The sequence below is a fragment of the Ambystoma mexicanum genome, chromosome 5p (assembly GCF_040938575.1).
Source record: "Ambystoma mexicanum isolate Mex_15411 chromosome 5p, UKY_AmexF1_1, whole genome shotgun sequence".
Classification (NCBI taxonomy): Eukaryota; Metazoa; Chordata; class Amphibia; order Caudata; family Ambystomatidae; genus Ambystoma; species Ambystoma mexicanum.
Genome location: NC_090930.1, coordinates 1,361,875,038 through 1,361,902,753, shown reverse-complemented (window position 1 = coordinate 1,361,902,753; position 27,716 = coordinate 1,361,875,038). Strand labels below are relative to the sequence as shown.

General features: G+C 45.7%; 1 protein-coding gene across 1 annotated transcript in view; it reads left to right on the top strand.

Annotated features, from left to right (window-relative positions):
• DNAH5 (dynein axonemal heavy chain 5) overlaps nucleotides 1–27,716 on the top strand; it is a 4,235,244-nt gene that overhangs the window by 2,226,452 nt on the left and 1,981,076 nt on the right. The window contains exon 41 of the mRNA XM_069613779.1: nucleotides 18,644–18,797. Coding sequence (XP_069469880.1) covers nucleotides 18,644–18,797 — 154 coding nt within the window. The remainder of the gene's footprint in view (nucleotides 1–18,643; nucleotides 18,798–27,716) is intronic.

The window sequence follows — 27,716 nt, the reverse complement described above, 5'->3', positions numbered from 1 at the left end:
CTTAGTTCTTGGGGTGAGTGTTGGCCTCCTGCCTGCGCACTCTCAGGTCCAGAGCTCGGAGCAGTTCAAATGCTGCAAGAGAGTTTAGCATTAGTGACCTGTGTTACCTCACATACGTACAATACAAGTAAACAGACATACAACATTGTGGCACTCCACCCCTGGGTTTGGTTAGTGCAGGCACATGCACGTTAAATGTTAATCTGCTCGTGCAGCCTAGTAATGCCAAACATAAGTTGTGCAGTGGTGCCCGCTGCACACATCTATAGTAGGAGATTCAGAACCTGTGGCCCAAGTTCGCCGCACCTGGCTTAAAAAGGAATAAGACCCATCATGCTGCCAAAGTTTTGCTGCACGTGGCTTAAAATCTAAAAGCGATACATGCTGCCAAAGTTTGCCGCATGTGGCTGTGATCAGAAAAGCACTCCGTGCTGCCAAAGTTTGCTGCACGTGGCTGAAAGTATGTTTGTAAACAAGGCGCTGCGCACATTAGTCTTAATACAGCATGCAGGCCGAAATCGCCGTTGATTTAAATGCAGCGAAACGCGGTTAGGCACTTAGCTTTGCCCTCAGCAGGGGACGTGATGTGGCTGGGCTGTGCCCCCTTCTCGTGCCCCTCTGAGGATTGGGACCCCCAATGCTTTCCCCTTGCTTCCGCGCTTTCTCCCTGCTGCTGCCTGTCTAAATCTAGCGTGGGTTCGATCGCTGGGGTTTTGCTATACTTATCTGGCATGGCCTAGGGGCCGGAATGCTTGTTCCTTGGGGCGTGGCCCCCGCGTGATCCCCATCAGCTGGAGCTCTGGAAGATGTGTCCGTTCTGGTCGCGTGCTTAAGCACAAGCCCGTGCCTTTGTCCTGCGCGCATGCACGTGCGCGAGCCCCTCCCAACCTCGGAGTGAAAAAGTAGTTCCCGGACGGGAGGCTGCTGGGAGTTGTGGACCGCAGGCCTTTCTTCCTGCAAAAGTGACAGAGAAGCCTCCGATAAGGTTGGAGGCTGTTCCTTTGGGTCTGTTTTGCTTTGGGTTCTGTTGTCCTGCGCCTGGGGCCCTTCCCAGAGCCCTGACCACCCCTGATAACACCCTGCATTCTGACATAAAGTCGCCTCCCATGTAGCCAGGGGAAGGCAGCCGCTACCTGATCCTGACCCTGAGGGTGGCATTATGGGGGAGGATCACATGGGAGGAGATAGCTGTTACAGAAAAGTGATGACTCACTTGGGAGGGATGCAGTATTCGTCCTTTTGTGGAGATGAGGATCATATAATTCCCAGATATCTGATGGCATGCTGTCACTATGCAAAACCTATAATATAGGCGCCTGGCTATGTCCTGATATGCCCAAGGGGGTGATCAGTAATAAAGAAAAAACCAGGATGGGAGATCAAAACAGTGAGAATTTTGGATTCATGTATTTAATCTCAAAGTTGTAGCATGGAGTTAGGTATTGCTTAATTGCAAGGAAACAGATAACGGACAGATTTTACAATTTGACAGTTGGGTACTGCTGCGTACCAACCTCTTACATATTGAGGGTATTTGCCTCATATTCATGCACAATCTCTAAAGGACAATTTGACATGACAGTATAAACAAGAGTGAGTGCTTCCCAGGACTGCTAATGGTCCATGGGTGTCATAGAACAAAACACACAACAACAAGTGTAAAACAAAAAAATAGGAGAAGGCGTTTTGTCGCAGATCGACACTGTAGTGTTTCGGCCACCTGTAGCAGTAGATGGGAGTTAGTTGATGGTGTGGCCTTCTTCAGGATGGGGGTGAAGGGTAACTCTGTCCATGTGGCATCGTCAAAGGAACGATGTGGCGGTGAAGCTACTACACAGTTTCCCTCAGCGTTGTGTGATGTCCTTGACATTGATCCGGTGATCCTGAGATTCCTCGCAATCCATCCAAAACTGGGGATCTAATACGCCAATTACGGGCGCCGCCACATCCGGGCCAATCCAATTGGACCCATAACTTGCAGAGTGAGCACTCCCAAAGCAGTGTATTTCCTACACCGGCCCACTAGTCTTCTTCAAACAACGCTGATGGAAACTGTGTAGTAGCTTCACCGCCACATCGTTCCTTTGACGATACCACACGGACAGAGTTACCCTTCACCCCCATCCTGAAGAAGGCCACACCATCAACTAGCTCCCATCTACTGCTACAGGTGGCCGAAGCACTACAGTGTCGATCTGCGACACAACGCCTTCTCCTATTTTTTTGTTTTACACTTGTTGTTGTGTGTTTTGTTCTATGACACGCATGGACCAGTAGCAGTCCTGGGCAGCACTCACTCTTGTTTATACTGTAATGTCAAATTGTCCTTAAGAGATTGTGCAAGAATATGAGACAAATACCCTCAATATGTAAGAGGCTGGTACGCAGCAGTGCCCCCAACTGTCAAATTGTAAAATCTGTCCATTATCTGTTTCCTTGCAATTAAGCAATACCTAACACCATGCTACAACTTTTAGATTAAATAAATGAATCCAAAATTCTCGCTGTTTTAATCTCCACTCCTGATTTTTTCTTTATTACTATGCAAAACCTGCCCAGGTTAAAGCCCAAAAGATAATATATGAGAACACCTAAACAGAATATGTTTTCCATTTTGGGACTGTATGGGTCACATGTGGTACCCGCTGACTGCAAAGGTTCTGTCTTGGGTACAGATCCTAAACTTAATGTTATTGCACACAATGTTCATATGATAACTTCTGTTTCGTCTAACCATCAGTTGAAACAAAATAACTTTGGGAAGTCTAAACACATTATAGACTTCAATGCCCAGAATGCCTGTGGTACTGGGACGAGATGGAGGAGTGAAGAATGAATAAGGATCAATAGTAATGTCAAACAGACCGTGCGGTGTAGTTGTTTTATTCCAATCAGCTGAGCGGGACATTTAAATCGAAAACCTAGCCGCAGTTGAGGAAGGCGGCAGGAGCAGCATATGCCGAAGTGAAGACCATGGCAGAGGGGTCAGTCGAAGAAGACACGGGGTGCTGCAGAGTGACAGAGGACCGCTCCGGCAGACCAGACTACCGAATACCCGGTGGAACTTGGCAAGCTCCTGGGAAGTGACTTGTAAGTAGCGGCAGCCGCAGGAAAGCTGTCAACGGTGCTCGCGGACCAGAGAGTGTCTGACAGTGCACCAAGGTCCTGCCTGCATCAATATCACACTGCAGCACCGTGAGACAACTCAGAGATGCCAAAATAAGCCGGTGCATCAAACAAGAGAGAGAGGTAACCCTAGGGAGGGTCTATATGGGACAATTACAATTCAGAGACCGTTGTGGAGACTGGCCAAGTAGAAAAAGAAGGGCAAAATAGATACAATTCTCTAATGGGACATCAGTTTGGGGAAACCTTGAACCTGCATTGCCACCAGCTAGGAGCCTATAAAGAAGAGATAGAAGGGCAAAACGGGTGCAATTCCTCTCACATGCGACATCAGTTTGGGGAAACCTGGAACCCGCATTGCCATCAGCCAAAAGACTGTAAAGAAGAGAAAGAAGGGCAGAAAGGGTGCAATTTTCCTCACATGGCATACCAGTTTGGGGAAACCTGGAACCCATATTGCCAGAAGCAAACAAACAGGCACAATTTGTGCAGTTCTCCTCATATGAGATGTAGGTGGGGAGAAACCTGAAATGAACATTGGTACAAGCAGAGAAACCATTGATAGTTGTGTGAAGTTAAAACGTTTCCTGGCAAGCAAGTAAACCAGGAGAGAAACAAGTGGTATGAAGTTGACATCCATTCCTAGCAGGCGAGTAAACCAGGAAAGGAACAGTTACAGTTGCTTTCAAGCAGAAAACTTTGTGCTTATAAAGAAAGGTGTGTATGAAGTTGAAACCATTCCTGGCAGGTAAATGAACCCGGAACGGAGTAGTAGCCTTCAAGGAGAAGTCTTTGTTGCTATAAAGAGTACAGTGGAAAGAAGAAACGTATCTTATCATTACTTTACCCTTCTGACAAACTATTGTGTGACAAAATATATTTTCTGTGCCAGTGGCAGAGCAGGTTTTGGTACCAGGGGGGGTGAAGTGCCACTCAGGGAGGTGCCGCTGCCGCGCCATTTTGGTCAGAGAGGGTTCATGATCAGGCCGGGCGTCACTACCATTTACTTAATTTTGCGGGTATAACTAGGTACTGCTGATGCTTAATATTCAAGGGAAAACTGGCACAGTTTTTACCTGATATATATTTCATTTGGAAAAACTTACACTACAGGCCACATCTATTATCAATTACACACCACACATTTGTTATGAAGGGAACGTCCAATTAAAATATAATTTCAATGTGACAATGAAATCTAGAGATCTGAATCAGATCCATCCATCAGCAAGGCAAACAAGACCAATTCAATAAGCATTCACAAGCAAGCAATATACCATATCATGCGGGTGGAAACCAGGTCAAACCATTCAAAACCACAGACTGCAATGGAAAACATTTTAAATAATTTTCCTACATTCGCTGACACATTACATAAGGGTGTCTGCCTGGCTCAAACAAGCCATTTGTCCAGACATCTGAGTTTAAAATAAAATACCCTGATAATATCAAAATAACCTTGTATCCCAGCAACAGACATATGGATGCTCCTGAAACAAATCTAAACATTAGCAAACAACTTAAGTACAATTGTATACATCGTTCAATGTAATTGTCATTATTCTCTGAGTGCATCAGTGCAATATCTTTTGTTAACATTTCTTAGTACCAAAAAGCCAATATGAGGCCAAGCATTTGAGCTGAAAATAAATATCCCTAATATCAAATGCTTGTTGCATAACAATGACTCAATAAATACACACAAACATATACAATACATGTAATTAGGATGAGACTGTTCCTTCAAATGCAAGATTAGAATGAGATTGTGTCCCATGCGGTAGGCAATGAAAGACTAAATGTGCTTGAAGATGTTTTGCTGTGACAGATTAGGACCAAGAAGCCCTCTGCTGCTGCAAAAAACCTATAGATCATCTGTGCTACAAACCCTTTCTGCGTGGTTTAATTGAATCAAATGTTTGAATTACTTTATCAAAGTCCACAGAGTCAGTCAGGTCTCTTTCAATACTTGGGAAGGCTACATTTGAAAGTCTTTCTTCACCCATTGTTGACCCTAAGTAACTTTTGATCAACTTCAGCCTGCTAAAACTTTATTCTGCGGTGGGACTATTTACAGGTAAAGTAAGAAATATTCTGTACAAATTAGAAAGGTTGGGTAAACACTGCATATCATTGTCTATAAAAGAAAGGCAGCACATTGTTTGTTTGTTTGTTTATTTGATAGAGCGCAAACCAAAACCCTTAGGTAGCTGGGCACAAGCATTACAAGGATACATAAAAGCTTAGTTACATGGTAGTTATAAACATGCGTGCAAAGATAAACATAGTTACATACAATGATAACATAGTTACTTTGGCATCGTTTGCAATAAAACCAAGAAGGTCCTAATAGGATATACCAAAAATAGTCAGGTGGTACAAAGGAGCATATACAGTTGAAGAAGGACAGCCTAGCGGTCATGGTAGAATATACAGTTGAGGTGTAAGTGCGGGGGATCAGTTAGGAGTAGAAGAGGTCGGCGAGGTTAGGCATTATTGGTCCGTAACCAGGATAGAACTTTTCGCCTAAATCTGGAGTAGGGTTGGTCTGTTCTAAGCTCTAAAGGGAGTTGGTTCCAAGATTGAGCAGCTATGCTGTAGATGATGCTAGTGAGTTAACATGCTTCTTGAAGGTAAGCGCATAGTCAAGGTAGAAGCCAAGGGTTTTAACTGAAGGCATAATTTTGATGACATTGTTGTCAATGTTGAAGGAGGCATAGCTGGGGTTGAGTTTTTTAATGGCAGTCTCTGATCCTAGGATCAGTAGCTCCGTTTTATCGTCGTTCAAGCATAGGCCATGGGATGCCATCCATGCCTGAATGAGGAGGTATATCTTATTTACTAAGGCCGAGTCTTCCAAGAAGTTGCCCGAAAGGGGAATGAGGATCTGGGTGTCATCTGTGTAGTTAGTATAGGTGACACCCAATCTGTCCAACTTGTCGAAAAAGGGCTTAGTAAAGATGTTGTACATGGTGAGGAGATACACATGATCCATGCGGTACGCCGCAGGGGACTTGTATGGGATCAGCAGCTGCTAAGGGGAGAAGACTCTCCTTGTGCGGTTCGCTAGGAAGGATTGAATCCAGGTAATGGCATCACTTGAGAAATGGGCAGCTGACCTAAGGTGGTTACATAAGACTGCGTGATCCACCAAGTCAAAGGCTGCCGATAAATCAAGGAGGAGTAGCATAGCTAATTTCCCATTGTCCTTCAACTCGTCAATTTGAGTCTTGAGGTCAATCAAGGCTGTTTCTGTGCCATGGAGGGGGCGGATCCAGACTGTTGTGATCCTAGTAAGTTGTTTGCTTCTAGGTAGTCCTGTATTTGTAGGTAAGCTACTTTGTCGATGATTTTGAGTAGGAAGGGGACTGTAGTGATAGGTCTATAATTAGTCGGAATAGCAGGGTCTACAGTTTGTTTTTTAAGCAGTGGGAGCACCCGGGATTGTTTAAGATTATTGGGCACTAGGTTCGTCATGAACGAAGCATTAATGAGTTTCGAGATGAAAGGGGAAAGGTCTCTAGCTGCATTCTTTATAATTTGTGCTGGGAAATTATTTCCTTTGCAATTAGAGGGTTTAAGTGAGAGAATAATTTTTTCTGTTTCAGTGATGGAAGTTTTCCTGAAACTAAAGGGTGGGGTCGTGCTATCCTGTGTGATGAGGGGTGGTGCTGTTGAGGTAGGGATTCTGCAGGTAAGAGCAGAGAGGCTTTCTTTTCAGCTATTTTAATTTGGAGGGATGTGATTTTGTTTGATAAAGCATTTTGTATGTCGGTGCACCAAGGCTTGTCCTTAGGAATGTTATCAACCTGTGGTATTGGTGATTCCATTTCACGAAGGATAGAGAATAGTTCTTTGTGTCCTATTTTGCCTTAGATATTCTGTCATTGAATGTATTCTTTTTAGTGCTATTTATTTCCTTCTTGTACAGTTTGGAAAGGTTAGTTAACTTAGCTTTGTTCTCCTCCGTGGGCAAGTGGCGCCAGATTGATTGCAATTTTCTTTTTTGAGTCCTTAGTTCTTTCAGTTGGGGTGTGAACCATGCGTTAAGGTGAGATTTCTGTCTACCTTTGCGAATTATTTTTTTTATAAATGTATTTATTGTTTTCACATAAAAACATAATATTCAACATTGCATAAACTCCCCCAACTTCCTCCCCTCCCCCACCCCTGAAGATCCTCATAAAGTCTTCCTGTTGGTGAACCCCTTATACACTGAACATTTCTGTGATTGTGATATTATGGGGGCACCATTGCTCCATATAGTCGGATTGCAGGTAGTCTTGGACTGTTCCCCATTCCTTTGTGAAAGAGCACTCGTGCTTGAATAGCGTGGGTCAGTTTTTCCATAGCCATTTGTGCCCACACCTTCTGGAGCCATGTGTATATCAATGGGGGATTGCGCTTTTTCCAACTTTGGGCTATTGCTGACCAGGCCGCTATTAGCAGTCCCATAAAGCTTCTCCACTGTGACTTTGTGTATTTCCTAGCCACCATGTCTTTCATTCCACAAAGCCATACCTTTTCACCCAGCTGTGCCACTTCTGGAAACATTTTCCCCATCTCTGTCTGTACCTCCAACCAAAAACTTTTGATCCCCTTGCATTCCCACCATATATGTCTCCACGTTCCCACTTCTGCACACCCTCTCCAGCAAAGATTAGAAGTTTGGGGATACATTGCGTGCAGCCTTTCTGGGGTGTAATGCCATTGGCATCTTGATAGTTCCTCCCCCAGTGTGTTACCTCACTTGGTCATATATGCCCACTTTATTTCTTCGTCTTGGGATTTTCTAAAGGAGTATAGCTTTGGGACCCATTTCTTAGCCCCAGAGTTCGTAGTAACATACATTTCAAACGGAGTGAGGTTTCTTGTAGCCGCCCTAGTAATTTCCGGTCTCGCCAACCAGTGTCTGAGCTGATCGTACTAATACTTGTCACCTGCAGAGAGGTTCAGAAGAGATGTACATGCCTCGGTTGGTCTTATTTCCTTGTCTAGAAACATTTCCCCTATTTTCGTGTACCCCACTACCTTCCATTTCTCAAAGGCCCCTTGTTCTATTCCGGGTGGGAATTGGAGGTTCTGACAGATTGACGTAAAGGGGCTGTCCACTGTAGACATTGTACCCTTTCATGTTTGATTGTCCAAGGCCTCTAATGTGGTTTTCATGATTTCGCTAATGTGCAGGTTGCAGTGCCTATACTATTTTGCTTTCCACAGTAGTTCCACCAGTGGGGTTCTTCCGACTGCCCTGTCTTGTGTCACCCAGATCGGATGCAGGCCATCCCCCATCCATTCCCGCAGCACCCTAAGTTTCGCTGCCTGAAAGTATTTTTGAAAGTGGGGAAGGGCCACCCCCCCCTGCCGGATAGGTGCAGTGAGGACTGCCATGGCAGCCCTCGGGGGTTTCCTTTTCCAAATGAAGGATGCCACCACTTTTAAGAGTGTCGTAAAGATTGAAAGGGGACCCTAATTGGGAGTGCCTGGAAGTAGTATAACAGTTTCTGGAGGGTGTTCATTTTGACCGTTTGTATTCTGCCCCACCACAATACCGTCAACGGGTTCCATCTCTCCAAGTCCCCCTTTATGTGCTCTAGGAGTGGGGGATAATTCCTTTCGTACAGTAGCCCTACCCGGTGTGTCAGTGTTATCCCCAGTTTCTTGATCCCATTTTCTGCGATCTTGAGGTCTAACGCTGCTGCTTCCCTTTCCACCTCACCTTGTTCACCTGCCAGAATCAGAATTTCTGATTTTCTCCTATTTATCTTTAGTCCAGTTCAGTTCTCCTACAATTGCCGCCAATGACCCCCCCTGGGTTTTCTATGGCTATTAACATGTCCTCGGCATAGGCTATTACTTTGTGTTGCATACCTGCCATTTCAATCCCTTTGATGTGAATGGATTCCATTATTTTAATTAAGAGCGGCTCCAGGAATATGGCATATAAGAGTGGGGAGAGTGGGCATCCCTGCTTTGTTCCCCTAGAGATGACTACCCTTCCGGTGACGTCACCATTTATGGCGGTCCGAATTGTCGGGGAATTATGGTTGGCTCTTATCATTGCTATATACTGGTCCCCGAATCCCATATGTTTTAGGGTTTTAAATAGAAGTGACCACTCGACCCAGGTCAAATGCTTTCTCGGCATCGACCGATAGGAGCAATGCCGGAGTGTGTGTGATGCCCGTCTTTTCCACAAGATGTACGATCCGTCTGATGTTATCATGTGTTTGTCTACCTGGAATAAAGCCTGATTGGTCTAGGTTTATCAGATTGGGCAGAAGCGGAGATAGACTTGCTGCCAGGACCTTAGTGTAGATCTTGGAGTCAAGGTTTATCAGGGCTGTAGGACGGTAGGAAGTGGGATATGATGGGTCTTTCCCTGCTTTGTGGAAAACCAGTACCTTTGCTTTGTTCATTGTAGGGGCGGCATTTCCGCTATCTTTGAAGGAATTTAGGAGCATGGTTAGGAATTGGATTACATTTTCAGCGTATTTCTTATAGAAGGAGGCTGTGAAGCCGTCCGGGCCGGGTGCTTTGCTGATTGGGAGATCTGCTATTGCCTTTTTCACTTCCTCTTCCCTTATTGGGCTCTCCAATGTTAACCTATCTTCTTCCGAAATTTGTGGGATGGAGAGGGTCTGTAAGAAGGCGTCTTGTGCGTCACCATCCGGAGAGTCCGAAGTATATAGCAATTGGTAAAATTCCCTAAAGGCCTCTCCCATGTCGTGTGTGCGTGTCAGTAGCTCGCCCTGTGCGTTCCGGATGTTTTTGATCGCCATTCCCTTCTGTTTTTCACAGAGCTGTCTAGCTAAGAATCTGTCCGCTTTGTTAGCCTTGATATAATATCGTTGCTTGAGGAATAATAGTGATGTCTCTGCGTTTTTAGAGCGAAGTATTTCTAACTGACCTTGTGTATGCCTTAGGGCCTTTTTTAAGCTACAGGTGGGCTGTGTTCGAATATTCTCGTGGATGTCCGCTGTCACGTTTTCTAGTTGTTTCTCCCATCTGTGCCTCAGTTGATCCCTCGAAACCTTTAGTGCAATCATCTTCCCGCGGATCACCGCTTTGAACGCCTCCCAGGCCGTTCCCAGTGGGACCTCCCCTGTGTCGTTTTGCTCAAAGTATTCCTCCACCATACCCCAATCGCCTCTCCCGCTACGGGATCCTGGAGCAGGTCCTGAGGGAGCCGCCAGAGGCCACTTTCCTTTCCTGGTAATTTCAGCTCCACCCATAGTGGAGCGTGGTCTAACAATGTGATTGAGCCTTTTTCCATTCCCTGTACTTTACCCATTAGCCCCACTGATGTCCAGAAATAGTCTATTCTCGACATTGTGTTGTGGACATGCGAGAAGTACGTATATCCCCTCTGGTTTCCATTGAGTTCCCTCCACACATCGCAAAGGGCTAAGTGTTGCATCATTTGTCTAAGACGCTTCGAGGCTGCCCCCTGACCATGGGAGCCCCGCGAACTTCTGTCTATTTGTGGGTTCCATGCCAGATTAAGATCACCCCCCCAGGATCACCTCTCCTTTCGCAAAGTCTTCGAGTTTCCCTTTCGTGTCCCTCATAAAGCCATCCTGTCCTACATTGGGAGCGTACATTGAGGCTAGTGTAAGGCAGTGTCCATTAATCACAGCGTTAACAAAAGCATATCTCCCATTTTTATCTATGTGTTTGTCTATTAGGCTGGCGTCTCCCCCATCTTTTATAGCAATAAGCACTCCTGCTTTTTTCTCTGTGGCGTTTGCCTGGGCCCAGAACTTGTATCCCCTTATGTGTGTTTTCTGCTTGTCCTGGACTATGATATGCGTCTCTTGGAGTAATAATATATCGGCCTTGTCCCTCTTAAGCAGTTTCTCCAGCTTTATCCTCTTCACTGGGGAGTTAAGACCCCTGAGGTTATACGTTAGGATTCAAATCTTCCTCATGGGATCGTGGCCCGAGTCCAGTGTCTTGGGTTCCCCCTACATGTTGTGCTACCCATCTTCATTTCCCCCCCTTCCTCCCCCACTCTCAACAACTCCCCCCCCAACAATTAACATCAAACCCAACAACTTTCCCCCGAGTAGGGCCCGGGTTCCTATGGATGCTACGGCGTTACGCCTATCGCCACCTGCCCTCCTTGAACTCGGGGAGATATTCGCGGGGAGTCATAAACCCCACATATCTCACTGTCCTTACCAGATTCCAAGACCAGAGGTTCGCCACGGGCCGCCGTACAGACCGTCTCTAGTTGCCTCTGAATTCCCACTCCATCCCTACCCCTGGCGAACTTAGCTGGGGTCCCACGGAGTGACCTCAGGTTCAGGCCTCGACCGTGTTAGTCGTTCAGGGACGACATCCTGTGGCGCTCTTTCCCCTTGATCTTCCGTTGCCGCACCGTTTCCCATCCTCTCGGCTTTCTTTGGAGCTCTCCCCTTGCTTTGGTGGCTCTTTCCTCTCCTCCATCCACCTGTATCCCCATCATACTGAGGCCTTCCTCCCACATGGTTGCTCTTCTCTGTTTGCCCTCCCAGGTGAACAGCAGCCCAAACGGGAACGTCCACCTGTATCGGATTTGCATTCTTTGACCAGTGGGGCTATCTCCCTTCTTTTTTGCAACGTTACTAGGGCCAGATCTTGATACTGCTGAATGTCCTCTCCATTCATTCTTATGTGGTCCAACCCTCTTGCCCTCCTTAAAATTTGCTTCTTTTGTGGGTACGAGGAGAGAGCCACCAGAATGTCTCGCGGTCTCTCCCCTGGCGCTCCCGATCTCTTCGGGCCCACCCTATGCACCCTGTCGATCCCAATGTTATCCAACTTTTGAGCCTCCAGAATGTCTCTGAACACCTCCTTGACTGCCGTCTTGAGATCCTTGTCTTGAACTGTCTCTGCCATGTTTTTTATGCGTATGTTGGATCTACGTGAGCGGTTCTCAAGGTCCTCACATTGAATCTCTAAATTGTGTGGTAGCCTCACCAGTTGTTCCTGTGTCTCGCTAATTTGTTGAGATTCTTCTTCCATATTTTGGAGGGTTCTCTCGAGGATATCCGTTCGCTCCTCCAGCTTGGCCACATCAAGTTTCAAGTCATGGACCACTTGTTTCATGTCATTCTTCATCATGGCAAACTATTCCTGTACTGTTGTCATGAACTTCTCTTGTAATTTCATGAACCATGCTTGCATATCTTCCCTTGAAGGTGGTTGGTGTTGGGTCAAAGTGGCAATGCCTTCGCTTGGGGGATCTTCCTGTGTTTTCCCTCTGATATGTGTAGGGGTATCTGCAGACCACAATTGAAGGCGGTTGGCATCCTGTTTGCTGTTCTGAGTTTGTGGTTGTGCCGTACTCCCTTTTCCCTTGGCCTTTACCATGGTCCCCTTAGGCTTGCGGCGCTGTCTCTGGGTTTGCCAGGGATGTCACACCGTGTCTATACCCTCTGCTGGCCCCACTCCGCCCAGTATCGTATTGGGGGGAGCTGCGATGTTTCCGGTAATGGCAGCTATTAGCGCCGTCTTGCAGCCCTGCTGGGTCGATCACTCCTCCATCAATCCTGGGAGAGTAGCTCTTCTCCCCCACCCCTCTTCTTGACCCTCCCCCCTGCCTGATCCGCCGCGAGGATGGGAGACCTATCTTCTTGGCCCCCTTCTCACTTACCCGACTCGGGGACATCGGGTGTGCTGGTGGAGGTTGAGTTGTCTCATGTGGCATGCCTATTGCTGCGGATGAGGAGATATGTCTCGACTAGAGGGGAGTCCCGTACCCATCTGTACATGGGGCGGCAGGTCACTCACCCTCTGTATTGTCCTCTGTTAGCCGCCTTCCTCGGTTCCGGTCTGGGCCCATCTCCCTCCTCCGCCAGAGCGTTCCCCCTTTTTCACCACTCTTCCCCTGTGGCTTTGGAAGAGGAGGCACAGCCCCTCAGTGCTTCTCGAGGGTAAATCCCCCCGGGTCGGCACTCCCATGCGGTCTGGATCTTCTTGAGCCGCCCGTGCCCCCTCCGGTGAGTGTTCTTATGTGCTTTGGCGGGGGGCAATGTGTCCCCACCCCTCCACTCCAGGCCCCCATGTGGGCTTGTCCACTGGGTAGAGGTCCCTATGCTCCTTGCAGCCTCGAAGGGCCTCCACAGTCAAAGTTTTTCCTGCGTTCCACCCCTCCTTCCTGGCTGCGGGGAGGAGGCTGGGAGGGCTCACTGCTTTTTACTGATGTACCGGTGTGTCCCCGTCTGACTACACACCGCTGCCGGCCGTTACTTCCGGGCCTTCCGCAATCTCCCCTCCTCTCAGAGCCCCTCCTCAGCCCATCCGCGGGATCGGGGTGCCTGTGGTCATTACGTCAGGGGTTGCTCACTGAGTAGGGCCTCCACTGTCAGGCTGTTCTCCCCTGCGACCTGCACCACCCCCTCCGCCTCAGGGCGGAGGCAGGGAAGCTCTCTGCTTCACACAGGATATTGCTGTGTCCCCACCTGGTGGCTCTCCGATGGCGGCCACTTCTGCCAGGCCGCTCGCGCCTTCCCCGACGAATGCTTCTAGTGTTCCCCGGTGGGGGATGGGCAGTCTCCCCTTCACCCCATCCAGGGCAATGCGGTCGCGCCCCCGGGATCCTGGTCCCTCTGCCACAGGCGCTGGTGGTCCGCAGGTAAGTGGGGCTCCATCTGACCTTATTTTATTTGTTTTAGCTTAGTTTTGTGCTTCTTCAGGGTGGCCCGGGCAGAGAGAGCTTCACGCACGTCTCACTCCCCCGGTGGCCATCTTGGAATTCCTACCTTTGCGAATTTTGACAGGTGCAATCGTGTCTAGTGCCTTGGTCATGGCGCTGTTGAAGACTTCCACTAGTAGGGTGGGGTCTGTGCTGATAACTAGATTGTTGAGATCAGGGAGAATTTGTGGTAGTATCTTTCCTGCAGTAATGTCCTTTTTGCTTCTAGTAGGGAGTGGTGGTGCCACAAGTATCGTTTTAGGGTGGATAGGCAGCCTCATCACGACTTTGGTGGTAACCCTTAAATCCGTCGGTAGTGCTATTACTGCCGGATTTAAGGGTCTGCCGAAGCTCTGAGCTGGGGTCAATCCGCCGAAAATTTGCGCTATTACCGCCGGCGCTATTAGCGCGAAGATTCCCCATTGAGCCCAATGGGGAATGGGGCATTCCCGAATGGGCTCAGTGGGGAATGGGGACTTACATTACCGCTGAACTCGTGATCCGGCGCTATTAGCGCCAGGGAGTTCGGCGGTAGGGCTAATACCGCCCGCGCTAATAGCGTTACTGTTACCTCTCAAGTCGTGATGAGGCCCAAAGGTCAAGAGAGGCAGAAAAGGTAATTAGATAGTGGTCAGTCCAAGATTGCGGTGTGATATTGGTGATGGTAATGTTACAGTTCAGGTCGGCAACCCAATCTAGAGTCCTTCCTTTGATATGTGTAGGGGTAATAACTTTTTGCGTCAGCCCATAATCCTTCAGTAGTGTAGCTACTGAATGGGCATGTATGTCATCACTATCGGTAAAGCCGAGATTAAAGTCTCCCAGGAGCAGAACTTGCACATGATCTTTGGTGTTGTTGGCTAGGATACAATTTAGGTCGTCTTCGAAGGAACCTAATGGGCCAGGCAGTCTGTAGACCACATGAATGGTTAGGGTACGGTTGTTAGAGAGGAGACGTTTGGTTGTGAGTCTCTCACAGGATTGGTATGATAGGGCAGTGGCAAGTCTTATAGATAGGTTAGTTTTGTGGATGATGGCTAGACCACCACCTCTGGCAATAGGTCTGTCGGCTCTAAGTATGTGGTAACCATCCGGTACAGCTATCATAAGGGCGGGGCCTGCAGCCTAATGGAGCCATGTTTCAGTTATGGCCAGTATGTCTAGGTTCTCGTTAGATAGAGTATCAGCGATATCAGTGACGTGAGCCACCATAGATCTGGCATTGATAAGCGACCCAGATAGTAATAGGGTACTTGTGTGTTTCATGGTATGAGGAATTTTAGTTGTGGGTGGGTGTACAACGGACAGATTATTTGAATTGTGCTGCTGTGTACTTTTATTAGATAATTCTATAGGTTGGACAGCTTTGCGTATGGAACTTCTGCTGGTCAAATTTATTTTGGGTTCGTAGAGGCGTGGCAGTCTTGATCTCAATCTCATGTTTCTGTCCTTAGGTGGGCATGAGGCCAGGACGACAGTAGTCATTGTGGCAAGGAGACCTAATATAAGTTGGATTATCAGGGTCCTTAGGATTTTACTAAAGAGCAAGGCCTGGTAAGTTGTAAGTAGTCACAGGGTAAGCTAAGGTAGTTAGAGGTAGGGCAGATATGGGCTGAGTGCAACAATCAAATGGCAGGGCACATATGGGATAAATGCAACGAGCAAATGGCAGGGCACATATGTGCTATTGCAACAAGCAAATGGCAGGGCACATGGTCTAAATGCAACAATCAAATGGCGGGGCACATATGGGCTAAATGCAACAAGCAAATGCATATGGGCAAATGCATATGGGCTAAATGCGACAAACAATGGCAAGGCACATATGGGCTAAATGCAACAAGCAAATGGCCGGGCGCATATGGGCTAAATGCGACAAACAATGGCAAGGCACATATGGGCTAAATGCAGCTATCAAATGGCAGGGCACATATGGGCTAAATGCAGCTATCAGGTGGCAAGGCACATATGGGCTAAATGCAACAACCAATGGCAAGGCACATATAAGCTAAATGCAGCTATCAAATGGCAGGGCACATATGGGCTAAAAGCAGCTATCAGATGGCAAGGCACATATGGGCTAAAATGCAACAACCAATGGCAAGGCACATATGAGCTAAATGCAGCTATCAAATGGCAGGGCACATATGGGATAAATGCAGCTATCAGATGGCAGGGCACATATGGGCTAAATGCAACAAACAAATGGCCGGGTGCATATGGGCTAAATGCGACAATCAATGGCAAGGCACATATGGGCTAAATGCAGCTATCAAATGGCAAGGCACATATGGGCTAGGTAAATAATGGCAGTATGTCCGGATGGTTACAGATGGCAATGGTTCACATAGAGCATCAACATGAGTACTAGGGTTGCTAGGATTCATTTCGGAGAAGGGACAAGCCCGGCATTGGGTAATGACTTGTACATAGACTATGACCAGGCAGAGTATAACTTGCCTAGGGGGTTAGCCAAAGGTAACGGTAGATGGTCACATATCATTCCTTAGCATGTTTTAGCGCGCAATACGTAGGATGGGCGAGATAGGAATGTTAGAGGCGATGATACTGATACATTGTTATTAACTGCTTGTCAGAGAATATTTCCCCACACAGTGGACAAAAAGAAGAATTCTCTTCCACAGCGCCGGGCACAAAGACATCACCTGCAAAAAATGTAGCTAACTCTTTCAGTACGTCAGAATTATCTGACCTAGTCAGATGTTTACTATCCAGTGTGGGAATGTGTGCACAGTATTTCTAAAATCTTGAAATCTCACTGTCATCTGAGCAGGGACGTCATTTCACCAAAATGCCAGGGCTAGCGGAAGTGACATCATACGCCCTTGACCTCTGATGACATCACAGGAAGTGATGTCATTTGACCCCACGCCGAAGTAATATCATTGAAAGTGATGGAACACGACCTTTCACCCCTTGACAAAACAGGAAGTGGTATCACATAGCATTGTTCCTAAGTACAGTATGAAAAATATGGTTACAATATCACTATAATATGATATACATTTCATACTATAATCGATCACCATATGTATCATTAAGATCAGTGTATATAGGCCCATATTACCAAATGACTGTAAATGCAAGCAGATGTCCATGGCCAAATGATAATGATGTGTTATTATATAGCACTTACGCTTAAGCTCTTTACATAGAACAAATATATTTACAATATCACCCAGCCTGTGTTGGTACTCATTTATCAACCTCAGAAGGATAAAAGGCTGAGTTAAGGTGTTTAAGAACAGACTAAATCAGTGACTCACCCCCTGATGTGTGCCTGAAATAAACCTTTAATGAGTCTAGCAATTATTGTATAGAATTCTAGAAAGACAAATTATTTGGTATCCTATTCTTTCTTATTTAGGGGCACTGCTGAAAGTGTTAGACTTGTGGAACCCCTGTCTGTTTTTTGATTTCTTTTTTTTAAGAGGCCTGAACAAGAAAGCCAGCTGGTCCAGAAGCAAAGAGCCACATGGTGCTAGCCACAGCCCAGGAGCTTGGATAAAAATAATATCATTTTAAAAAACATGTATTTCTTTTTCTTTTTAGAGTTAGCAAGGGAGAATTCATCTGAGCAACAAAGGTATCAACAACAACATAGAAAGTTTCTACTGTGAATGCCTGCCACCCACTCTCTAAAGGATTATTATCCGCTACTTCATCATGAAAGCTTTTCTTAGCCCTCTTCCTTTTTTCTTGAAAATGTGTTGATGTCCCACACTCCATGTTCCTATCATCTGCTTCAGACTGATAAAATATATAATCTGACTGAAGCTTATCTAGTTCCTTACAGCATGCCACAACCATGCGTTATGCAGGTACTACTTTGCAAATATGTTGACAGTGTATGCACATTTTGCAGTACGTTGTGTCAAAACATATTAGGAATTTAAACTCTAAGGCTTAAATTATGTTCCACAGCCCCTGTGCATCCCAAAGTGCTTTTCCATTTACATTTGGGATGCATCCAATGGATATTCGCTGCAAGGCTGTGCTAATTGGTACATTGTTTTGTTTCACAGAGTCTGCTGCCCTTTTACGACTAGTCCATCCAAGTGTCAGATGGCTTTTTTTAATGTCAGGTCTGTTTCCTGTAGGTCATGCTCATGTTGCTCTTCCTGCAGAACTTATAAGTGAAGCAGACTGCCAGTAAGGAAAGTTTACAGTGCCTCAAGTGTACCAGAAAATGACTTTTCTTTTATACATGACTGTCACTAAAAGAGGAAAGACCCTCATTGGACATTCGGAGGGCACGACAACCTTGGAGTAAGGTTGTCCTTCCTTTTGAAGTTTATTTGTTGTACCATTTTGGAACTTTGTTTTTTGAGTTGGAAAGGAACTTTGAGACTAAAGAAGATCCCCTTTTCACATTAATTTAAGTTCTTAGTGTGAGGGCTGGAAATATGATTTTTGACACAATGGTGTACTTCTTCCTTTGGACTATCCTGATAGACTCCTAGAATATTATTTTGAGGCAGGGAAGCCCCTCTTAGTATTAGGTTCAGGAATGTATTACCCCACCCCTCATTTGTTTAATTAAAGTCTCTACCAACAATCATGTCACCTGTGTGTCGATCTCCTTCCACTCCCTTACCGCCCATACAGCCCAGAAGTAAAAATGGGCGAGTCAGATATGCAGATTGCAAAGTTTGCAAAGTTTGCACAAGTTGTGTCTCAACAAGCTTGGCTACCTTACTTGCTAAATTATTTAATTTTGAACATTTACATTTTTAATAGTGTTTAATAGGAATTAGATATTTCCAGTTGATCCATAGCTGTTGCTTTAATCAGGTGCAATGTATATTGTTGCAGGTTGAAACAATGGGTTTGATAAGCCACCCTCCATGGAAGCTGAAAATGATTCAGCTGTATGAAACTCAAAGAGTGAGGCATGGCATGATGGCACTGGGACCTAGCGGTGCTGGTAAAACAACCTGTATCCAGACACTGATGAAAGCTATGACAGGTACTACAATGTTTTTCTTCCTTTTGATAACTGGAATCATGTGTTTAAATGTTTTTGTATCTGAAAGCCCTCCCCTCCTCGGCCAAGAGCAAAGTGTATATAACGATATTTATGTTTTTATTTACAGCATTGACAATGTAAGCACCAGTATTTTGACAACGATCCGGGCAACAGTGTGTAGAGTTGCCTTTAAAGTACATTTGTGCAAACCTTTTAGGAGCTGCTAGACACAGTCAGTATGAGAGAGCAGAAGAAATTGCACAACTGTGCCTAACTTACTTTAAGGAAGTTAAGGTTCATCCGGCGATTAAGAACTTGCTGGCACTTATCAGCTTTTGCTTTTTTGGTCCTGTGAATTCCAAATGAAAACTGGGTCTCTCATTAAGCCATTAATTCTTAGACCATAATTTGAAGGAAGATAAATTTGCATCCCTGCATGGACAGCCAAGATTTAGGAATTGTAGTGGAAATGCCAACCTGACCAAAAGAAGGGCAAACATTGTGTCTTGACCAAGTTAGTTTTAAGGCTGACTGCAGTCATAAAGCTTCAGTAATACAGCGGCAGGTGGACACACACTTATACAACACAGAAAGGCAGGTGTGTGCCATTGCTGATAAGAGACCATTTAGCTGGCCTCTAGATATCTCAAATGCGTCATATAAAAGTGAATAACAATGCATATCCTAGGAGTAACACACAGCCCACATGGAGAGGAGTGGCACTCCCTGAGAGGACACACAGAGATATAGTGGTGTGTCGTTGCTGATAACTGGGAGACCTACTAGCAGGCCATTAGATCTCCCAGCAGATCCATTTAAAGCTAAAATGACTAATGGGTGGAACACCATGCATCCAAAGTGGAGAGGGGCAGATTAGAGGATCCCTATCTGGAAGGACTGAGTATGTCCAGAGAGAAATTATGATAAATATTTCAGAGTCATCTCTCCGAGCCCCCAAACAGGCTGCTAAATTGCAAAGAAGTGTACCCCAGGATACGCAGTTTCAAAAGCTGGTGAGAGTCCAGGAAACCATCAAATTGGGATCCCCCAATTAGTCCAATGTAGAAAATTGTCCACCACTTGAAGGGTGGCTGTTTCAGTACTATAACACAACAGAAAATCTTATTGATATGGCATGAGAAGTTTTCAAAGATTTATTTGTTTTTGAAGCTGGGTGGCGCGGCGCCCTGTCCAAGTATGAAGAGACGAGCGAGGAGTGGTGATACCTCTCTAGATGCCAGAAATAAAGGGGAAAGCGACCCTGGCAAAACAAGGCAGAGCCCGAGAAGTCAAGGAAGGTCAATTAGACAGGTTTTGGAAACAGCAATCGCAGAAAAGAGTCAGAAGAAGAAGGGGGAGATATTGCAATGAGTAAAGAAGACCTGACTGCTTGTCTCAGGGGAATGGATGACAGGCTGACCGGGGCTATGCAGGCACAGATTGCAGACCTAAAGGAAGACCTTAAAAACTCTCTTAAGGAAATCAGAGAGGAAGTTGTGGCGCTGGCGGGCAGAGTGGACACCACAGAACATGGGCTATCGGAAGACTCTGCAGAGGTAAGGCAGAATTCAGAAGCGTTGGAACAAATTTCAAGGGCCATTCATAACATGGAATTGCAAATCGAAGATTTAGAAAACAGATCCTGTAGATGTAATATAAGGATAAAGGGTTTGGCGGAAACAACAAAGGATGCTGAACTGAAGGGAGTAATGCAACAGTGTTTTGTGAACCTGATACTGCAAAAAGAGCCGAAAGACATCTGTATAGACTAGATTCATTGGATGGGCCCCAGGGTGACAGATCCTAAGATGTTTTGGTAGGTTTTGCATCATACCAGGTTAAAGAAGGAATACTAAAGGTGACCCAAGGTCAGGGAAACATCACAGTGAATAGTTGAAAAATTTTACTCTGCCAGGATTTGGCAGTGGTGACACTACGGAAGAGGAGAGCTATGGGTCCAGTGACTAGAGATTTGGCGGATAAACAAGTTCCTTACAAGTGGCCTTTCCTATTTGGTTTGTGCTTCCCATGGGATGGAAAACAATACAGAGATACTACGTGTGCAGAGGGTCTTTCTCTCCTTGGGCTGGAGGGGGAAAATGAAGGGACTGGAGGAGGACCAAGAGGTCCAGCTGGACAATGTAGGAGATTATGAGAGTGATCCGGTTCGACAGGAGGAAGAGGGGGGAGGTTGAGAGGCCATCCTAATCTACGAGGTGGAAAGGGGACTTGCTGAGGATTTTCCTGGAGGACTGCCCTGGTATGATTTGCTTCTACTGAGAACAAACACAAAAGGGGAACTGTGGGTGGGTAGCTGACCTGTCACGTACCCTCAATTTCTCACACATAGAACACACAGGTCTCAAAATCCATTAATTTACATTTTACTGTCATCAATGTGTACAACCCATCTTCCCCCCAACCATCCTAACTCTTCCCTCCTGAGGTGTAAGACCCTAGTACGCGCTGGTGTGCCGCTTATCCAGGGTTAGGGGACAGACAGAAGATGCTTGCCCTATCTAATTCAGGCAATGGGTACGTTTCTCAGTACCAAAATCAAGATTCCATTTTTCGAGGGGGAGTAGGGCCCCATGACAGGGTTGCCTCAGCAACCCATGTCGCACTCTATCCTGATAGGCTGGAGGGTCTCCCGCCAAGATGACCACTCCACTGTGTGAGTGACAGCTAGGCTGTATGAACGGGGATCTTTTTGCATAAAAGCAGGGTCCTGAGGACTGGAAGAGCAAGACGTCGCCACTGGAACTAAGAAGCAGAAGAGGAGAGAAGCCAAAGACATCTGCAACGACTGAACCACCGGTGAAGCCCTGCTGCAGCGTCTCACCACTTTTCTCCACACGACGAGAGAAGATCTTCATCTGAAAGAGCCTTCTTCCCTTGAGCTGGTGGAGCCAACCAGTTTGCCAATCGCCTTCCTGGACCTGCCTTGGTCGAATCGCCAGTACCCTGTACTCGGAGGCCGGATAGCCAGGCACCAGTCCAACCGGACCGCGATTTAAAGGAGCGTACCTTTTATTCATTGGGCAGCACCGCGGCTGGTTTCATCCCTGGGTAGTGCAGTAACTCGAACCTTCCTCCACGACGAGAGCCTCTCTTCCTCTGCTGGATCCCCCGAACTGCAGGAACTACCAGAGACAACCGCCACTGCAGGAGCCACCTCTTCATTTTAAAGATACATTGTTCCGCCAGGCCGCCCTTTTTTGCTTGGTAGAGCTTAAGGTGTTTTAAATCCTTTACCTATCTGTTGGGTTGGCCGCCCCTCTCTCTTAACATTGTCTTTCACCTTCTGCATCCACCTTCTCAAAATCGTTACCCAAAGACTTGACTGCAGCGACAAGAACATTTTGCTCCTGGGCCCTTGCTCTTCACTCTTGCTCAAACGTGTCTACAATTTAACTAGGGAGTTGTGTATACTTTCTTTGACCAAATTTAACTTGGTTAAGAACTGTGATAAATGTGTTTAGAAGTGTATAAAATAAAGATATATATATTCTTTTTACTACAAAGCTTTGGTCAGTGTTTCCTTGTTCCATAGTACTGAATCCCTATTGTGTAAACCCTGAATACGGCTCATCTCCCTCTTGAGATAAGTCTGACTGCTCAGCCACAGCTACCAAGTAAATCTTTGTGGTACAGACTGATACCAAAGGGGATTTATTGCTCTCACTTGTAGTCCTAATCTGCTGTAGTGCTCCCTAAGGGAACTGCAGAGGATTCTGCCTAACACTCTGCACCAGTATAGGCGCCGACAAAATGCATGCTTTGGATGATAAAAATCACGGCATCTGTGAATGGCGAGAACAGGGCCGTAAGGTGGGGGAGAGAGACCGAGGAAAAAGATTGGGCGAGGCAGAGAGGCACAGCATGTTCATCAATAACCCTTAGTGCATATTCCCCAACTGTTTGTTATTTCGTTTAAACTCTCCAGTACATTCTACAGTCTCTCCTTACCACAGTCTGCACTGACCAAGCCACAGCGTGGGGCGAAATTTTGCCTTTTCAAGGTATGGGTCTTGCAAATAGACCCAGTCACCTACAAAGCAAAAATCAAAGTCAATGTAGGTGTGCACGCTAGGAGGAATTATTTCTTCAGTACTTTTTGGTTGTACAAAGCACACTATTGCTGTGCTAGTTTTCTATTGAGCGGCATGAATGAGGGCGGAACTTCCCAATATTCAGCTGGACGGTCTGGATCTTGCCTTTGGTTTCCAATGTGAAATCACAACAGGTGCGCAGCGAGATGTCACTCAAACCTTGCTGCGCTGTGAACAGGCCTGTTTATGTTCTTCAGTCAGGTCTGATTCTATTGTGCTTGCACGGGTGTGCCGCGCCCGAAATACTGGTGCCTCCATGTTGGACTGTCTCCAGTCTAACAGGTGTCAAATGTGGGCTTACAACTTCCCCATCTGGTGGGGTGTCTCCAGTGCCTCGTTTGTCACTCCTATTCATAATGTGCACTTGCTGTAATACACAATGGGCCTCATTACAAATCGCCCGGTATGGAAACAACGGTGGCGGTAAACCCACCGCCACCGTTGTTTCCATGCCGGGCGATCACAACTCCTGCAGGCGGAGGCGTCAAACCCGCCAGGTCTGACCTGGCGGGTTTAACACCGCCCGCCTGCAGGCGGACGTGGAAACACCAGCACCATCACGAGGTGGTGCCGGTGTTTCCATCATCCCCGTTCCCATTGAGTCCTATGGGACTCAATGGGAATGGGGATTAACACCATTCCGCCTCCGGAATTCCCGGGACACCAGGGTTGTAATGCCCTGGTATTTCCGGGAGTCACGGAGGTGGAATGGTAATACGAGTCCAGCAGTAACCAGGCGGTTTTACCTACCGCCAGACTCGTAATGAGGCCCAATGTGTTTGTTAGAAGGCGTGTGCACGCTCTCCCGTATCCATGAGGAAGCAATCAAGTGAACTAAGTTTCCAGAGGCAGTAGTGGTACCTTGTCTGTGTTTATTAATTAATCACAGGACATGTGTATGTGCTTATGGATTGCCTGCCTCAAGATGTGTTAGGGCACTGCCTCTACACTGGACTTGGACAGCAGACGGTCTCTATTCCTATTTTCTCTGTGCTGTAGGTAGGTATCCCACCAGGTTTACAGACCCACGAGAAGGGCCCCAAGCCGTCATGCATCAGGGTTTCACCTTTTATAGAGTTAATAGCGTCTGCCAGCTTGCATGCTTATTTAAACCCACTTTGTTGGTGCCCAGTTGGAAAATCCATAGCTGCTCTCTCTTAAAGAGTAGCGCTTGCTCTTTCCCTCCTCTTCGGGGCACATACATTTTTTCTATTATGGTCCTGGTAAAGTCTGATGGACCGTGGTTTTCCTCATACAATGTGATCAACCAAGGGTGCTGTCATCTTCTTGGTTCTAATACTGAAACGATGTTCCCCCAGGTGAATTTACAATGGCCGAGTAGTCATTCCTATATATTTCAGGTCACATGGGCATTTGATCAAGTAAATCACATTGCTGCTGTTGCAGTTAGTAAAGTATTTCTGTGTCCAATGGTACTTCCACGCTATATCTATACAGGTGGATCTTTTGGTAAGTGAACAGACACTACACTGTCCACATGGTGTTTGGCCGACTAAACCCAGTTGGTTCCACAGAGTATTATGTGCTTGCTTAATCGGCTCTTTGTATCTCTGGATTGGAGAGTCTCGCAAATTACGTCTCCCTTTTATCATGAATCGAGGAATATCGATGTTGGATTTGCCTCACAGTATGTTTTGGGTAGCCACGATTCATTAGTTTATCTGCTAGATTGGTAGATTGTCGATCATAGTGACTCAGGGTCGTGCAATTTCTTCTATATCTGAGGAATTGTCCGAATGGGAGATTCTTTCTCAGGCTCATAGGTTCGTAACTGTTGAACAGCAGAAGGGAGTTTTGGTCCGTGGGTTTGTTAAAGACTAGACTGTGCTCTTGATTTTCCCATCTGTAGCACTAAAGATCAAGTCAAGAAAGTTTACATTCACAGTTTGTTGGAAGAGGTTTGGCTGGCGTTTCTTATTACGTAGATTAAAAAGATATCATGTAAAATGGTTGAATGGCAGAAATGAAAATATTCCATAATGTTAGAGGTTTAAACACCCCCGCAAAGAGAAAAAAACTGGAGTTACAATTGAAGAGGGGATTCATTGATATTGCTATGCTTCAAGAACCCCATATTCAGAAGGCAGACAAATCGAAATTTCAGTTGAGCCATTTCTCGCAGATTTATCAGGCAAATGGAAAGGGGTAAACGGCGGGTTTATGATCGGGTTTAGGGACACATTGGGAGTTAAGATAAGCAGCAAATTTGATAGACCCCAATGGGAGGTGCCTTTTTATAAAACTTATTATGGAAGGCAGGGCTATGACTCTAGCTGCAGTGTATGTTCCAAGTCAGGGACAGGAAGTGTTTTTGCATGTAATATTGGAGAAGCGAGAACGATATACAGAGGGGGAAATATAGTTGACGGGGGATTTCAACTAAGCGTGAGATCCTGGGGGGACACGAGAGCGCACAAGTTGAGTAAGGGGGTAGGCCCTTTATTTGCTTTGAGAGAGAGATTTGGCGGTATGGCTCTACAAGACTTATGGAGGGTTAAGAAACCGAATGAAAACAGATATATGTGCTTTTTGCAAGTGTATCATACCATATCAAGGATTGACTATGTGTGGGGGCTACTCCGGGAATAACAGGGGCACTTGCAAATATGGAAATAGGTCTGATATCTATGTCTGATCACACTCCCATTAGAGTTTTTCTGCAGTGTTGGAAATCGGGTAATAGGCTATGGTCTTGGTCGCTCCCTTTGGAAGTGGTGCAGGGTGCGGTCTCACAGGAAACTTTGAGAGGGAAAATTAGGGAATATTTTCAAGTTAATACCACAGAGGAGGTGACATTGAATAATGTATGGGATGCCTTCAAAGCTATGATAAGAGGCAAATTGATTCAGATTCAAGTGACAAGATCTAAACAAAGGAATGCCCTGGGAAGAGAATAGGAGGGCATTTTAATTAATGCTCAAGAGGAGGTGGAGGTGAAACAATGTAGGGAGGGGTATAACAAATTGAAGGAGGCCAGGAAACAGTTGGAGTTACTTCAGACAAAGAGGGTGGTGAAATCTCTACTTAATATAAAGTAATTCTATTATGTTAAAGCTAATAAAGCTGATAAAATATTAGCAAGGCAGTTGAAACAACAAAATATGAACCACCATGTTAACGGGATAAAACAGAGTGATGGCTCTATAGCTACAGGAACAGATGATATTGTGAGATACTTTGTGTTATTTTACAAACGGTTATATTCATCATTAAGTCCCAAATTGTAGGCAAGTAAGACATTTTTACAGAACCAGCAGATGCCAAAAGTAAATATAAAGGATAGGGAATGTTTGGAAGAAGATGTAACTAAGGAAGAATTAAGAAAAATGATAAGGAGCGTCCCCTTAAATAAGGCGCCTGATCCAGACGGTTTCTCAGCAGTTTTTTTGTAAGATCTTTAGGAAGGAATTAACGCCAATACTAACAAAAGTGTTTAACTCGTTCCAGCAAAGCAGAAATATAACTAGATCTATGACAGAGGCGAAGGTAGTTTTACTTGGGAAGCCTAATAAAGATTTCACACTTTGTAGTTCCTATCGGCCTATAGGGATCTGGCCGCAAGAATGAAACAAACCCTCCCCTCGTTGATAGGGCTAGATCAATCTGGATTTATAACAGGGAAGCAAACGTGGGTAAAACGAGAAGGGTGATGCACTTGTTAGAGAAAGTGGAGATTAAAAAGGTCCCTGCAACGCTGATATCGTTAGATGCTGAGAAAGCATTCGATAGAGTCGAATGGCCTTCTCTCTTCGAGACATTTGGGTTTTGGCCCCAAATGTATACAGAAGGTGGAGGTCAATTATAAAAATCCTCTAATGCATCTCTCAATTAATTTAAAATTATCAAAAATTATATATATTGAAAGGGGGACGAGGCAGGGTTGCCCTCTTTCCCCTATACTATAGGCGATATACTTAGAACCTGTGTTATTCACAATTAAACAAAATACTGATATAAAGGGGATTACCTTTGGGGGAGAAGTTCACAAGACAGTGGCATATGCAGACGATATGCTGATGACGTTGATGGAGTTAGAGACCTCAATCCCGGAACTAATTAAAACCTTGGATGAACAGGAGAAAATGTTGGGCCTAAAAATCAACATGACAAAATCCAAACTTATGGGGCTGGGTCTCTCAAAGGAACAGACGCTAAATATGCACATGTTCTCCCCATTCCTAGTGGCAGGGAAGGAAATAATGTACTTGGGGGTGAAACTGACAAAAACAATTGGCCAGCAAATTATTTGGAGTCTTTGCAAAAAATGAAAAAGGTTTTTATCAATGGACCCCATATTAGGGTGTCCTGGTTGGGGCGCATAAACGTGATCAAAATGGTGCTATTACCTAGGTTGCTTTATTTGTTTCAGACCCTCCCAATTCCAATCCCTAAGGCTTTCTTTAAAATAGTTAACTGTCTACATTTATTTGGCTAAACAAACGACCAAGGGTTTCCTTTGAGGTGTTGGTATCCCCTAGTAACAAAGGCGGGTTAGGCCTACCAAACCTGGTGAAGTACTACGTAGCAGCTCAGTTGAGGGTGATTTGTGAATGGTTTCTAATAATGGTGAAAAAAGTTTGGACACTTATAGATACTTATAGATAGGGCAGTGGCAGGGGTATCACTTCCAATTAAGGACAGGCCGCCTAGGACTTACAGAATTGTAGTCCTGAGAACTGAGAACGACATGTGACATTTGGCATCGGATTCTGATGAAAGGTCACTTTTCATCCCACCCCTCACCTTTCACTCCTATATTCAAAAATCCCCAATTCTCGCCGGGATT